The sequence below is a fragment of the Loa loa genome, assembly GCF_000183805.2.
Source record: "Loa loa unplaced genomic scaffold supercont3.1, whole genome shotgun sequence".
NCBI lineage: Eukaryota > Metazoa > Nematoda > Chromadorea > Rhabditida > Onchocercidae > Loa > Loa loa.
Genome location: NW_018108181.1, coordinates 901645 through 916859, shown reverse-complemented (window position 1 = coordinate 916859; position 15215 = coordinate 901645). Strand labels below are relative to the sequence as shown.

The following is a 15215-nucleotide window of genomic DNA, read 5'->3' as shown; positions in this document are numbered from 1 at the left end:
TACTATTAATAGTACAGAAGATATGTTTATCTCCCTTGATCAGACTTTCTGTCATAATTGATCGTTTTAAATGCTCAGTATGAAATTTAAAATCGATAAATTACTGTTTTATACTTCGCCTTCATCAATCAAGAAGCAATGATACGTTTACCAGTTCTTATCCAATATTTTTTTCAAAATGACCAGTAGCAAAGATGACCAGTGGCCATCAATTGGACAGATCGAAGTCGACAAGCTCGTCCTCGGCGTTATAACGCTACAGAAGGAGACAACAGCATACTGGCGGCAAGGGTGACATTTGAAGATGGTGGCAGTCGCTGTCTTGAATTGTTGAGGCGTTTTTGTTCAACTTTGGCGTCTTAATTCTCAGTATACTCTCATATCAGGAACCATATTAGAACAACGAATAGGAAATTTATCCGGTATCTCAAGCAGGTTTAGTTCGTGAGGTGGGCCAAAACCGCAGAAAAGTGAGGTGTAGATCTAATGTCGTCCTGCACGAAACTTGTTCCTCGGTGGTCTGTTACTAATTATGTGACATTAATTGACATTAACGTTGATGTTATCGTCTTTTTTGAGTTTATCATTCTGGTAGAGTTCATATTCTTTACATTTTGAGACATTTTGTTTTCGTTCCTTACATTTATTTATTTTGAAATCTTTTAGGATAATTGTTCTAGTTGTTAACAATATTTAGTTTCGACTTATTCAGAAGAGAAAAAAATGTTTTAATTCCAAACGGTGACAGAGGCTAATGAATTAAGACGAGGGTAGCATATTAGCAGTTACCGGTTAATCTTGAGGCTCCAAATTAAATCTATACTAGTTCGTGTAATTATTAGTATAAAGTCAATGAAGTACGAAAATGGGCCAAAGACGTGATGTTATTCAGAAATAATAGTTACCAGCTTGTTTCTTCCACAAAACAAGTTCCAGCTAATCAAGCATCATCCATATTGTTAACAGAAAGAGGAAAATGAAAATATAAAAATTACGACTAATTTTAGGAAATAATACAGCTAAAATATGGATAAAATTATATGCAGCGGTAGATCTCGCAAAATTTTCAAAGAGTACAGTGAAAACAATCGTTTCGCGGTGAATCTGATTGAAAAACAGAACCAGATAGGTACTTCTTACACTTCGTATTTTCTGTTATCCTGATGACAATCGCTGTGTGAAAAATGGTACTTCAGACATGTTGAAAGTGCTTGACTTATTGGAACAAATGCGACAGAATTGGGATTTTGAAAAAATGAGAGCAGAAGCTATGGAGAAGGAGCTTGACCAGAGGAATAAGGAAAAAGAGTGAGTTTTTTTCAAAATATGCAAATTTTTATTAGCTGTTTTAGGTTGGCTTCTCATCAGAATTTATCTGTAAAAATTTGTGAATTCCTCTGCATCATACAATCATTTCTTTCGGATGTTTTTTACTGATTTCTGGAGAATTTTCATACAGCGTGTCGGTATTTTGACTGCCATTCTGTTTATGAAGTTTACATTCATGAATTACTCAGCTTCTGTAATGTATGAATAATGTTGAACATGGTCAATTTTAGCGGATTGCGAAAAGAGATGCGGCTGTACAGAGAGCAGCTTCGTGATGCTCGGAACCAGATTGCAGCTCTAATGTCTGACAGGAAAAGCATGGAACATGATATTGCTGAATGGGAAAGGAAATTCGAACTTGTCAGTGATCTTTTGAAGGTCACCATTTCATTATATTATAGTGATATCGGACGAGTTTGAATTGCAACTTAGTTCATTATTGTAAACATCCCTTGCATTTTATCAACTGCGATGTTTTTTAGGATCATTCACATCTGAGCACAGAGGATCGACAGAGGCTGTTCGCGAGCAGCAGCATACTAAATAAAAAACCTATAAAACGACGGGACACTCGTAGTACACGTCCGAGTTTCTCACGCGGTTCATCAGATGGGGAAAACATAGACTACGACAAAACTGTCGATATATCTGATAGTTCATCAAATGAAATGGACGAATCACGTTTACGGAATGGAAAAGTTTACAGAAGGCAAGTGATGGCAGTTTATTCGAATTCAGTTCCTGGTGATAAAATTAATTGAAAAAACTTTTGATGCCGTTCGTTTTTCAAATTTAGGTCACGTAGTATGGTTTCACTGACAGCAAATCATGTCCCAGCAGTGGCTAACAAGCGTCTGAAAAAAAGCACATTGATAGATACCGTTGAAGAAGAAGTGGTAAGCTTCAATGTAATTTGTTTGATAGCATATTTTCAAAGTTATCGTTACTGTTCTATCTCTCGATACGTCTACTGCTATCATTAATAGTGCATTGCTTCTCTGAACTATAACACTCGAAATATTCAATGTATTTTAGGAAACACCGTGTAAACGATCAAAGGATGAGACAGAAGCACAAATTACAACAGTGGCCGCAGTGAATGTTGGAAACTATAAATCGCTTACAACTAAAACAGCTGGCAGATGTTCAATGAATCGTTCATTGTCTACAGCTAATATTCTTGATGTTCGTGAAACTGCAATGTTGATTTGGTTGATTTTCTTTCTCTGTAGTTCAAAACAGAGGACTTGGATTTTTGCAAATTTTTTTTGGAAGATTCTGGACTTCAAGCTATTAGCAGATTAAATAAAACAAAGCAAAAGACTGGTATTAAAAATATTATATATTTTTAGAAGTCAGAAGAGATGGTGACATTGAAAACAAATACGTTGACACCACGATGTGGTGCCAGTTCAACCAATCTGTTAGTTTTTATCTCTAAAAATAAATTTAGCATTTCTTCGTAAGCTGGATCCTGTAGCACATACCTTTTTGTGTAATTATCCAGCACTATATTTTTTTCGATGTTTTTAGTCTTATGTGATTATCAACTTTATCCATAGCTGAACTATTTCCTGACAACAGTAATATGTGTACTACTCGCTTTGTCTACTCATTTTATGTCTACTACTGCCGTTACTATATTATTAACATCTACAATATGAATAGTGTGGAAAACGACTAACTATAAATAACCATAGTTATTTTTCCTAGAATTTTTTTAAAATCTAGACTGAATGTCAGTTGTTTTGCACATGGTTTTCACTGCCGATGGTTTTCTTATCTTAGCAAATCACTTTGTCTAATTTTCTCAAACTCTCGCTAACGGCAAATTACCTGTATCATTCACTAATGTAGTAAATGTGTAACAAGCAATCACTGGCAAATGTATTACATTTATTTATTTCAAAAATGAAATTTTTTGGACCTGAATCAAATATTATACGATAGTAAGAGTATATATGATAGTAAGGGATTTGGTATATATTTCTAATTAAAGTGAAATTTTTGAGCAAACCAAGCAAAAATGTCCCAATTCACCCGACATTGCTCATTAAATTTTCTAAATATGTTGCAAAGCGTTGTCTCCTTGTCACCTTTAGTCTGAAAATGTCTGAAAAAAGTCTGAGAAAAAAAAAATGCGAATCAAGTTAGTGAAGGTTACATGAGAAATGAGAAGGATGTTCGAATTCAAAAAAGAAAGACTTTTTGGTTACAAATGAATTAGTGTCTATGAAATATCATAGGCTGATGTAATGAAAAACACAAACTTTTTCGTTAGTTTCCAAGAAGAATAAGATGGAACTATATTACTTTTGTATATATTCGTAATGTCTGTATGATCAAACAGTACTAGTGGTTTGGGGATTAGATCTGTGAGCATTATTATGTGCTTTGTTTGGCGTCGATTACAATAGGCAGTAAATTTCGTGTTTAAAGTTCAACAACTTTTGGATTGACTAATCTGATCGTCTTTTGTGAATGTTTGTTCACTTAATCATATAATATTATTCACATAAGACTCGTTCAATAGCTGGAATAGTACGCAAGAAGAATTCACAAAATTTGCCGCAGGTTATCTTCCGTAAATATTGAATTTGTCCTGTGAAACTTTTTCCGTGACGAAATTCAGAATCCTCTGTTGCATGCTTCAATTAAGTTGACACTTTTCCTGCTTTAGCATGTTTTTCTTCTTCACTTACTAAGGGAATGCGAAAAAGTGCATAGAATATAACATTTTGTTTAGAAAATAATGCTTCAACTATTGACTTTTTTAATAAGAATCGCCCGTATGCATGAATTATATAAATCGAGATTGATTTTAAATATATTAAAATATTCTTAAAGAAGAACTCCACTCAGTGGCACGAAAACATGGACTCATGGTGCATCGATCTCGACACGACCACATACATACACCAATCACAGCTCAATTCTTGGCGATCACTGCGAGGTCTGTAATGGATGGATTGGGATTGTTGGAAAAGCTTACAAATGCTGCGGTAATTTTTTTGAAGATTAAAGTTATGCGAAGTAACTATCATTGAAATGTCATATACAAGTCAAATTTTTGTTCTTCAAATAATGAAAAGTTCAGTTCTCCGAATGACTTATTGAATACGCTTTTTAACTAGGTATTTTTTGCATATTTAACAGTTCTTCAGATTGTGGTTTACGTATCCATAAAGCATGCATCGACAATGCACCTGTGCCTTGTGTACCACGAACTCCAACACCTCGCACACCTAGCAAACAACGTTTACGCTTGAAGGATTTATGTCCTTCCACGCAGCCTATGATACCACCAATTCTTATTCATTGCATTTTGGCTTTAGAAAAGGATCGACTGTGCTCGGAGGGTATTTATCGAATTCCTGGGTAATTTATTAAATTCTTTAGTTTTAAATTAGTCCTGGAAGAATTTTTAGAACTATGAAACATGTGAGTTAAAATAATTTGAAAAATTTCATGCAAATTTTTTACTTCGATCCAATTCCCATGACTTCCAGGGATGACAGTCAAGTTCAAAAACTATTAAATGAATTTCTACATGGTCGCTCTGTTCCAAAGTTGGACTATCACGACACGGAAACAATAACAAGCTGCATTAAGCAATTCTTAAATAAGCTGCGAGTTCGTTCGATAAATATCTTTTGATTTTCCCCTTAGTATATAAGTATATAAGTTATTGTACATTCGTCAAAATTTGCAGAATCCTTAAAATTTCTATAAGTTTCAACTTACAGGATCCAGTGATCCCAAGCACATCTTGGGAGGAATTTGTTAATGCTGCTGAGACAGATGATGTTGAAGCTCTGAATTGTAGCATTATGGATTTACCCTATCCAAATCGCGATACACTGGCTTTCCTCTGTGCTCATTTTCAGAGGGTTAGTTTGTTAGAAAGTTATCGGCATAGTGGTATTACTTTTCGACTTTTGGAACAGGACATAATGTTCTTTTTCAGGACGTAGTGAGTCATAGACCTTGGCCATTAGTAAAAATAAACACTTTCACCTGATCTGTAATATCCTACTGCTTTTTTGAAGTAAAATTTGCGAAAGTTTGAGAAGGCTTAACTTCACTATATTTTGATTTAGTGCCTTTCATTTCCACACTTCGGTTTTCGTTTCAGATTTGTGATAACTGCATTGAAAACAAGATGCCTCGGAATGTTCTAGCACGCTGCGTTGCAGCAATGATTGTAGGCCCAGCTCCTCCACATGTAGTGAAAGATGATGAAGAAAAAAAGCAGGTTACTACACAATTTTTTAAAATAAATTTAAATATTTTATTATCTAAATGAATCCTGCACCTCGTGAAGTTGTGTGGGAAATGAAAAATGATTTTTTTTTTTAAATATCTGAAAGAAGTACAATAAATAAAAAAAGAAAACAAGTAAAAGAAAGGGATGCAATTTGATACTTGTTTTGCAGATGATGATTATGTCAACTCTGCTCAAAATGCCTTCAGACTACTGGCCTAAGTTCTACAATTTTGACAAAGGAATACCACTGATCAACAGCCCCAAATGGTATATAACAATCTTATGAAGGAAAAGATAATAAAGCAGAAATTTCTTTAGCATTATCATAAATCTCTAAAGTACTGTAATAATTTATTTCTTTTACTCTTTACTCTGTCGACTTGGCAAAGAAATGGAAAAAGCGTGCCTCATGAAGGCATTTTTCAGTATAGCATATGACAACAGGAAACCCATGAGAATCCCGTACAAGAATCCAAATAAATCAATTCTGGGACCAGTTGAAACTCCACCATCTGGACAAAAAGAAAATACGTACCAACCGAAAATATCAAGACGAAAGCATTTCCTCGGCGATATTTTTTAATTTTGGCTTTGTTTCATGTCTCTGATTTAAAAGCATTTTTATTTCTTCTGATATAGGTTTCAAAAACAATTTTGAAGGCCTAGCGATTTTGATAGCTTATTTGAAAGCTTAATGTTTACTTCTTTCGAACAACAGTTTACAACATTTTGGATGGATATTCAACAGTTCTTTTGCGACTGGGATGTTATCACAGTGGAATTCAACCTATTAGTATGTGAAAAGGACATACCAGCCTTGCTCGTGTTTGCGCTTGAATTTATGCTTTGAATACGTTTCAAAAAAGACCTTTTTAGTGCAGCTTTCATGGGCTTTCCTTTAAATTAAACTGGTCTTGTCTAGCTGAGCTGAATCCATGTCTCTTTATATTCCACTTATTATTTTTTGCCACAATCTTCTTAGAGCTTATCTTGAGGTTAACTGAAGCACAGATATATTTCGTATGAGTTTGAGAGATTTTTACAGAGTTCTGTACCTAGCATGTCAATTTTCACAAGGCGCAGTTTGTTGAGCATCTTGGTGATAGCAGTATAATATTGATTTGTCACTTAAAAGTTCCCGAAAATTTTGCCTTTTGTACTTACTGGTTCCTATCCTGAAATAGTTTTAGTAAGCAATATATTAAATTTGATTCAGACTTTCGAATTGAAAGGCCAAATTTGTATACTGAATAACATCATCCGAAGTAAAGGTTAACATTTTGTGATAATAATTTGGCCATGTTAATGTAATACTGAAATGTTTGGTACAAGTATCTATGTTTTGTTTTCGCTATATATCACATTCGCTGGTGATTGCTATGCAATAACATTCTGTATACATCACCGCACTTTCCCTTGTCATCTACTGATTCGTTTTTGAAGACATTAACAACATCTTATTGTGTGTACAATAGTACTTAAAATGTTGTGCATCTGGCAAAGTTATGCTGGATGCTTTTGTGACGTCAATAAAATATTTTACGTTGAAAGCATTTTTTTGCAATGCAGTAGTGGTTAAATTCTACCCCTGATCTGAGGAGTACAGTAGAGGAAAAACAATAAAGCTGTTGGTTCTATGAACGGATCTTCCAAAACAACTACCAATTTCTAATACTCGACGTCCGGTTACTTGAATGAAGGATTTGGACTTAGTGCTGCAACAGGGATAGTTCTTAAACCTATGGAAGGCGGGAAAGGTGAAGTCCTGGATGATTTGAAGGTTCATTTTTGTTAGGATGAGTGCATCGTAATATCCCATTTAAATCGTTACAGGAGATTTTCAATTTGTATTTCCATTTTATATCATGATAAAATTATTTGCCAATTTTTCTATGCAGTTACGCTTGTCGGTGTAATTCATCTGAATGTTTCCTCGGCATTATTTACTGAAAGTTTAACGTTCTCTATCTGCCAAAACTTGACTTCGGAAAGTTGCTACAGTGTGGTAGTTCTCATCAATCGTTGTCTCCTATGAAGAAAATTGTCATCATATCGTTTCCATTGTACTTGTAACTTATGTGGAACAAAAATTTATTTATTTCATCTTGCAGTAAAAGCATATAAAAGAAGTGATGGACGATAACATCTGCTGTGATAGATCTCGTATGGTCTTGAATGAGTACGCCGAAACAGTCAGTATTGCCAGATTTCTTGTTGAAGGACAAAACACCCGTAAGTTTTCGTTTTTGAAATGCGAACAATGTTAATTACATAACAGTAACATATATGTGATTCCTATAATTGCATTGTCGGCTATTTTTTATGAAAGATGCTACTGCTGCTTCAGGAGCTAAGCTTCACTTCATCATTTTGTACGTAGTGCAAAAACTTTTTCGAAGCATTTGATCCTTTACTGCTTTAAAACACTGGAAAATGTTTTTGTTCCTATAATGACTAGCAAGACTTTCATCAAATTGATATTAGGACAGTTGTACAACAATACTTTTGTCACATTTACTGTCGCATTTGAGATTGAACAGAAAATCAGTTGGGGAATATTTATTAGAGGATTGAGGGTGGTTTCGAAATTACATTTATGCAAAATTTTTTTTGGCGCAATCTTTTTTAAAGTTTGAAATCAACGCTGTACAGCCATTACCAAAAATAGGAAGTTACTGAATTGTGATTCTTCCATATTATTCTGTGCCTTCATTTTTTGAAATTTGAGCAGTTTCAGTTTTGGCCGTTTCTGTCACTTTAATAGTAAAAAGTTTTGATATTATGGAGACGAAGAAACGTTTGTAACGTTTGTAATGAAAAAAAGCGCTATTCCGAACTTTTTTTTCCGATCAAACAATTTCTTGTATCCAATGTTTAAAGATATTAGATATTTCTATTTCTTTCGGAGGCTCTCTAAAATCCCTGAAGAATTTACTGGATCGAAATTTTCTGATCAGTATGTTGGAATCATTACAATATTACCTTCCAGGTACCGAATTTATTCATCTCCTTGATATAATGGAAAACATGCGCCAAAAATGGAACGCTGAAAAATTGAGGGCAGATACTTTGCAGGAACAGATGAATATTCAAGAATATGATCACAAGTGAGCCAATAGGGCAGTCCTTATTTTTTCTGCCAAAAATATGTTCCTACAGACTTCGATCAAAAATTATGCTAATAATACTATCCATCCATATACGTAAAGGTGCTTTAGTTTGAGCAAGGTAAGAGAATGAAAATTCATAATTTTTTTGAAACAAACCCACTTTTGTAAAAGTTAATTGGTAAAACTGATCTATTCAATAACCGTTAGTTGATAGGTTGAGTGTTACGATTTTCGTCAGTTTGCTGAAGTTCATAGCCCATTAGAACATTCTGGTGAACAAATACTATATGGCAGCTTCCCCAATCCTTCTTTAGTTTTTTTGTATTAATATTTCCCATGCTTTTAAATCTGACGCATAAATCTCAGCGGAATGCTTCTGCAATTTGTAAAACGCGTTAGTCTCGTGTTAATCATGTCAATACGTCAATACCTTGAAATTTCAAGTTGTAAATAAGACCTTTTGAAGAAATATTTAGAATTGGAAATAAGTGCAGTAATGTAAAGGAAATATGAGTAGTAATTTTTGAAAATAGATTAAAAAATGCCAAGTATCAAAAAAAAGGAGGAAAACAGCTAAATTGAAATTAAGGAATGTCTCAAAAATTATACTTCATGAGACGGGCATGATCTTATAAAGCGATTTATGCTTAATTTCGGCTCGTACTTTTCGAATTTAGTTTGAAGTGTATGGATTTTAAATAATTGTTAATGAACTTATGTTTCATCCAGTGGACTGCAACAAGAAAATCGGATTTATAAAGAACAGCTTCGGGATGCACGTGCTCAGATTGCCACACTGATGTCCGATAAACAAAACTTAGAGCGTGATATGGTTGAATTAGAAAAAAAATTTGCACTGGTCAACGAACTACTGAAGGTTTGAATTGAAGTCTGCGTTTATTGGCGAAGTTCCGTAATGAACGAAATAAATAACATGACTATTCACCCTGTTTTTTTCACCTGTTTTCTTTAAACTTTAAACTATTGTTTCAGAATGAACAATCATTACTGAAAGAGGAAGACCGACAGAAACTATCATTTTTGAACTACAAATCATATGAGCCAGCTGTGACAGAAAGGCAAGCGCATTGTGTACGTCGCGGTGTTTCACGTACACTGTCGCGTGGCGAAGATACTGATTATGACAAGACAGGTGATTCCATGGATATTTCGTACGACGACTCTGATGAATCACATTTACGGTATGGTAAAGTGTACAGAAGGTAGGAAAATCTTGTTTAAAACCATTTAATTTTTATTTTCTATTTTACTTTCCGCCAGCTTTGTTTTCATTTTAGAATATTTCTAGGTCACAAAGTTTAGCTGTTCTCCCAAGCACTCACAATTCTTTGGCTACCACGAAGCGTTCCAAAGAATCCAAAAGAATGAATATTGTTGAGGAAGAAATGGCAAGTTCTAGAGATTTGCAGAAGCTTCTATTTTCTTTCCTTTTAGTAATATAGTGTAGGTATAGTTTTTTGTTGTAAAGTGATGCTTTATCTCTGAATCTGAATTATAAGGATGCTGTGAACTTGGTAATTCAGACTAAGGCAGTAAAAAAACAGTTATGGTATTCTTGCGCTGTTTTGTCGTACTAAATTTTTCTTTTCATTCTCAGGTATGCAGTGGTGCCAATTTCTTGGCTATGATTCTCACATAACTTTTAAGGGCACCCCATCCAAACGATCAAAAGATGAAACTGAAACCAGTACTTCATGCAAACGATCAGAAGATGGAACTGAAACAATTATTACAACAACAACAATAACTATAGATCCAGAAGGAAGAAAACCAGCAACAGCTGGTATCTCACTCAAACGTTCTAATCGGTCAATGTCTGAATCGAATATTCTGAATGTTTGTTTAAATCATTACTTTTTGAATATTTTATTAGAGTTTTTCCTATAAGCCTCATTTCATAATGTACGGACCCTTTCTCTTAAATAACTTCTTTCGCTTCCACTTGTGAAATCCTTTTGGAGTGTTATAGACTGGACAAAGATTATTAAGTCTCGAATCTCCAAGCATTTTTAGCAAAACGAAGAAACCACGGCCGAATCAACGGGAAAATTTAGTGCGGTCACACCACGATGTGGAGCCAGTGCTCTCGACCTGTAAGAGTTTTTATTCCCTGAACTTACAAGTGCATGAAAGCAAGTAGTTTACGTTTTCCCTATGATAATTCGTCCTGAAATGCAGTTCCTTCCGTTATGTGCTCGTTTTGTTGCACGAATAAGCTTATTTTTCTTTTTTTATTGTCGACACCCTATTTTGTTTTTCGTTATTTGTTGCGGTTTTATCAATGGTAACTGCAAAGTTGGATTGTTTCTTAAAAGGAGATTCGCTTACCCAAATTGAAATTTACCTTGACTCGGCCAATAGCGAACATTCAGTACTAATTTGTTAAAATTAAAGTAAAATAGAGCAAGCTTGTCTCTCTTAACAAGAAAACGAAATAGTATTCCGATATGGGAACAATTTTAATCTGACGTCAATTTCAAGTCGTGACTAGACCTAGTTTGATGCAGGTGCAAAAAATATCTTTCTGGGCAGAAAGTACTTCCCAAGTTATAGTCCTGAACGTCATAATGTATGCCATGCGGTAAAAATCGTGGAAGTCTAATGAAAAAGCATGCGTTTTTTCATATTTTTTTTTTCACAATTTTTTCATGATATACCCTAATTAAGATAACCAAATGCTGTAAAAGGCAGGTCAGACTGTGCAATATTGCTGTGAATTTGATTCATAATCTAAATTGTTCACTCAGTTATGCGATCACTCGCGCAATAGATTGAAAATAGAATACAGCACTCACTCTATTTTCCACTTATTGTGTCAGTATCAGTTACATCTTATTTGGCAGAAAATAGCTTATGCAAATATAATCACACTTGAAGTAGGAGCAAAATAAAAAATTCTTGCTACTGTGATTTTCATGCACCACTTTATGACTTGTCTGTATTTCCTACTCAGAATTTGGTTTCCCTCCACTAAGCTAATTACTTTTTTCAACATTACGTTACATCGACACTGACATTTGGTAATTGATTTTTTGATGCTTACTCCTGAAGCTTCAGTTATAGCTTTATTGCACGAAGTCGATGCAAATTTTTGAAAACTGGCGGGATTTCGATGATATGATTTTATTTCAATTTGCGGCATTAATTTTACTAAGATTTCATTGAGAAATTTAGTTTTTAAATGACATTTGTAGAGTGGAAAGAAATAACAAACAAGAAAGAATTGTCTTTCTTGACCGTTTCGGCTCATTTCTATTTGGGACAAGTTTGCAATGCCGTATTTGCATGTATTTTTTTTCGTATTATGAAGCATGTTTAGGCACTGATTGAAAACTAGAAATAACTGCCTTTTCGAAAAAAACTGGAAATAACTGCCTTTTCCTGAAATTTAGGAATAGTCCACATACTGCCGTTAAAACTTGGACTAATGGTTCTTCAATAGAAACTCGACCACATACCTTTGTTAATTTTACATCAATTCTCGGTGATCGCTGTGAAGTGTGTAACCGTTGGATTGGGCTCGCTGGAAAAGCGGCTTACAAATGTACAGGTAGGCGAAATCAGCTTTTCGTTCGGAAAAAATAAATTCCTGAGAAGCAGTCGTTCGATATCCGATTTTTCTTATGAGATTTTATTATAAGAATTTTGTTACAAGATATTGTGAAATATCGCCCAGTTCAGTTCCAGTACTTTTACTGAACATACCTTGGATTTCTATACTGGAGATACTTGGACCTTGGATTTAGTTCCGTATTTTCTTCCATTTCCATATTTTTTCTGGCAATTCAGATTGTGGGATTCGTTTACATAAATTGTGCGCAAGAAATGCTCCGATCCCCTGCGTTCCTCGAACAGCAACACCTCGAACGCCTGGTAAACAACGTCCGCGGTTGAAAGATTTTTGTCCATCAACTCAGCCGATGATTCCATCTCTCATCATACACTGCGTCGTTGCTCTAGATAAAGATCGTTTGAGTACAGAAGGCATTTATCGAATTCCTGGGTAAGAGCTGTTTTTTCTTATTGATGAGTGCTTATTGATAATAGAAATAATAAAAATATAGCGGTTACAGTTCTTCGATTGTACTTCTTACGTAAAATTAATTAATACTATTGCTTGTTTAGTAACTTCTGTTCCATGAGGCATTTTTCCTTCCAGACAGGAATCGCAAATTGTTAAATTATTAAATGAATTCAAAAACAGTCGCTCACTGCCCAAATTAGAATATCATGACACGGAGACAATCACTGGTTGTATAAAACGCTTCCTAAGGGAAATAAGGGTTAGTTGGTCGATCTTTATGAATTTGATCCTCCCATTTTCTCGACAGTTCTGAAATTCCTTTTTCAGGATCCAGTAATTCCGGTTTCGTCTTGGGAAGAATTTGTAATCGCCTCTGAACGTAATGACTTCGAGGCTTTGGATCGCTCAGTAATGGATTTACCCTATCCAAATAGAGATACTCTCGCATTTCTTTGCTCTCATTTCCAGAGGGTTTGCATCATTTTCATTATAACTTCTTTCCATTATTTTCCTTCACATTTCATTATTTTTTAAGGAAGTTTCTGAGATCGTCAAACCTTTTTTCAGGTTTGTGATAATCGCTCACGAAACAAGATGTCTCCGGAGGTGCTGGCCCGTTGTATTGCACCAACAATTATTGGCCGTGCTCCGCCACGTTTCACAAGCATAGCGCAGAACGCTGATGAAGTAGCAAAACAGGTAATTTCTCTTCTTAAAAATGAAGTTTCTGTGTGTTGGAAAGTATTAAATACATTTAAAGTCCTGAAATTGGTGACATCTACAAGGAAAAAAAGTGTCCCTTTCAGATCATGGTATTGTTGGCTTTGCTTAGAATGCCTAAAGACTATTGGCCGAAGTTCTTTGCATTTGATCAGGGAAAACCTTTGCTCAAAAGTCCTCCAAGGTAACTAATATAAGGAAGAGTAAGATACATTACATCTTGAAGCAGAATTTTAAATGACATAGATCTGATGTAATCCAGGCCTCCTTTATTTGGACTAAATGAACCGCTGATTTTGGGGTAAGGACAGGTTGGAGTATGCTTAAGCTTAACTGTATATTTTCGGGTGTCATATTAGCTTGGTTAATCTTTTAAAATACTTAAAATTGACATGAAAACTTTAAACTTTTACAGTGGACCAACTGCAACATTTACTTACAATCAGGAAAGTAAGACTCCAGTTCGGCCTTCATTTAAAGTCTCGAACAACAATGGTCAAAATGATCCAAACAAGTCTATGTTAAGGCCAGTTCGGATGCCACCAGATGCAAAGCAACCAAGAGAATTCCAACCTTTTTGGAGTAAGCATGGAAAAGTTTCTGTCGACCTCTACTAATTTCTGACCTAAGAATTTTAGAAAAAGAAAATGAATTTATAAGCAGTGGTGTCGAATGTGTAACAAGAGCGGTTAAGGTCACTTCATTTGAAATAATCGGAAGTGTGAAAATATAGCATGTTTCGACTGCAAAGTTTGTACTTCTGACTGTAACTTCGCGAGAATCACTTCTTATGGCTGCTCAATTGTCTTGTGCTTTTTTGTTCCCATATTCGAAACTAGAAATTTCGATGTACACCAATCGTTTTTTGGGAGGTAACACCTGTTTTTATAGATAGAACTCTGTAACTTTTTAGTAACTAACTTCCGCTAGTTTTAATTCGGTGACATTGGTTTGCTCACTTTGTAGTTTAATTATATTTGAAATCATGCATCAAAAGTAAAGTCCTAATGAAGTAAGGACTTCTTAGACCTTTCGCATGGCTATCCTTTGACATATGCATTCATTTCCTATTAATATTACCTTCTTTTCACGTTGTCATCCTTCTTACCTGTTCTGTGCCTTTTTACGCAGTATTTTCTTGAATATAGTATGCTTTCTAAAATTTAAAAAATGGTACTGTGAGTATCTGGATGCCTTTGTATGTTATTTAAAATCTTATGCTAGACATCTGATAACTTGAATTATATAAGATTTTTGCCGGCTCTTTCCTAAATTACTTTTAGTTGGTACCTTCATCTCTGCTGAATTATTTTTTGAGCAGTATTTATGTCCACATCTATCTGTTTACAACCTGCTGACCTGTTCTTTGTTGAGGGTTTTTAGATGTTAATTCAAACATTGGTATATGACTATATCGTTACCACTGAGTGTGAATATGAGAAGTTAGACTCGGGCCTCAAGCATATGCAAGAGTTATTGCTGATCAAAGGAATATGACCCTACACGTGTGTCGGAAAGAATATTAACAGTAAGGTCTGATAAAAAACAGTACTTTTCGACGTGTTATTGACAAATACGAAATGCTCTCTGTTGAACTGACGTCACTGGTTCGACTGGTTTGTTTATTTCATTTAATTTTAATGTATTTATCATTCACTGTAAATAACTACTTTCCATTTAAATTAGACGCATGGTTAGTGAACAAAATCAGCCTTACTTACGTTTCCAACACAGTCGTCAGGAT

At 34.7% G+C, this 15215-nt stretch overlaps 3 protein-coding genes across 3 annotated transcripts; all 3 read left to right on the top strand.

Moving 5' to 3' along the window:
* Positions 1-1026: 1026 nt before the first annotated feature.
* Positions 1027-2090, top strand: LOAG_00047 (hypothetical protein; the record flags this gene model as incomplete). The annotated part of the gene is made up of 4 exons (XM_003135588.1): positions 1027-1129; positions 1197-1308; positions 1560-1707; positions 1812-2090. 4 exons carry the CDS (start codon positions 1027-1029, stop codon positions 2088-2090), a joined length of 642 nt encoding a protein of 213 aa, XP_003135636.1.
* Positions 2091-2135: 45 nt separating this feature from the next.
* LOAG_00046 (hypothetical protein) lies at positions 2136-6179 on the top strand (the record flags this gene model as incomplete). The annotated part of the gene is made up of 10 exons (XM_003135587.1): positions 2136-2225; positions 2365-2514; positions 2682-2752; positions 4177-4331; positions 4494-4707; positions 4839-4962; positions 5076-5219; positions 5465-5584; positions 5766-5863; positions 6023-6179. 10 exons carry the CDS (start codon positions 2136-2138, stop codon positions 6177-6179), a joined length of 1323 nt encoding a protein of 440 aa, XP_003135635.1.
* Positions 6180-7728: 1549 nt separating this feature from the next.
* Positions 7729-14088, top strand: LOAG_00045 (hypothetical protein; the record flags this gene model as incomplete). The annotated part of the gene is made up of 14 exons (XM_003135586.1): positions 7729-7828; positions 8586-8703; positions 9436-9583; positions 9700-9929; positions 10016-10119; positions 10325-10563; positions 10741-10820; positions 12120-12277; positions 12517-12730; positions 12887-13010; positions 13079-13222; positions 13319-13450; positions 13558-13655; positions 13887-14088. The coding sequence occupies 14 exons, from the start codon at positions 7729-7731 to the stop codon at positions 14086-14088; spliced, it is 2091 nt and encodes a 696-aa protein (XP_003135634.1).
* Positions 14089-15215: the final 1127 nt, after the last annotated feature.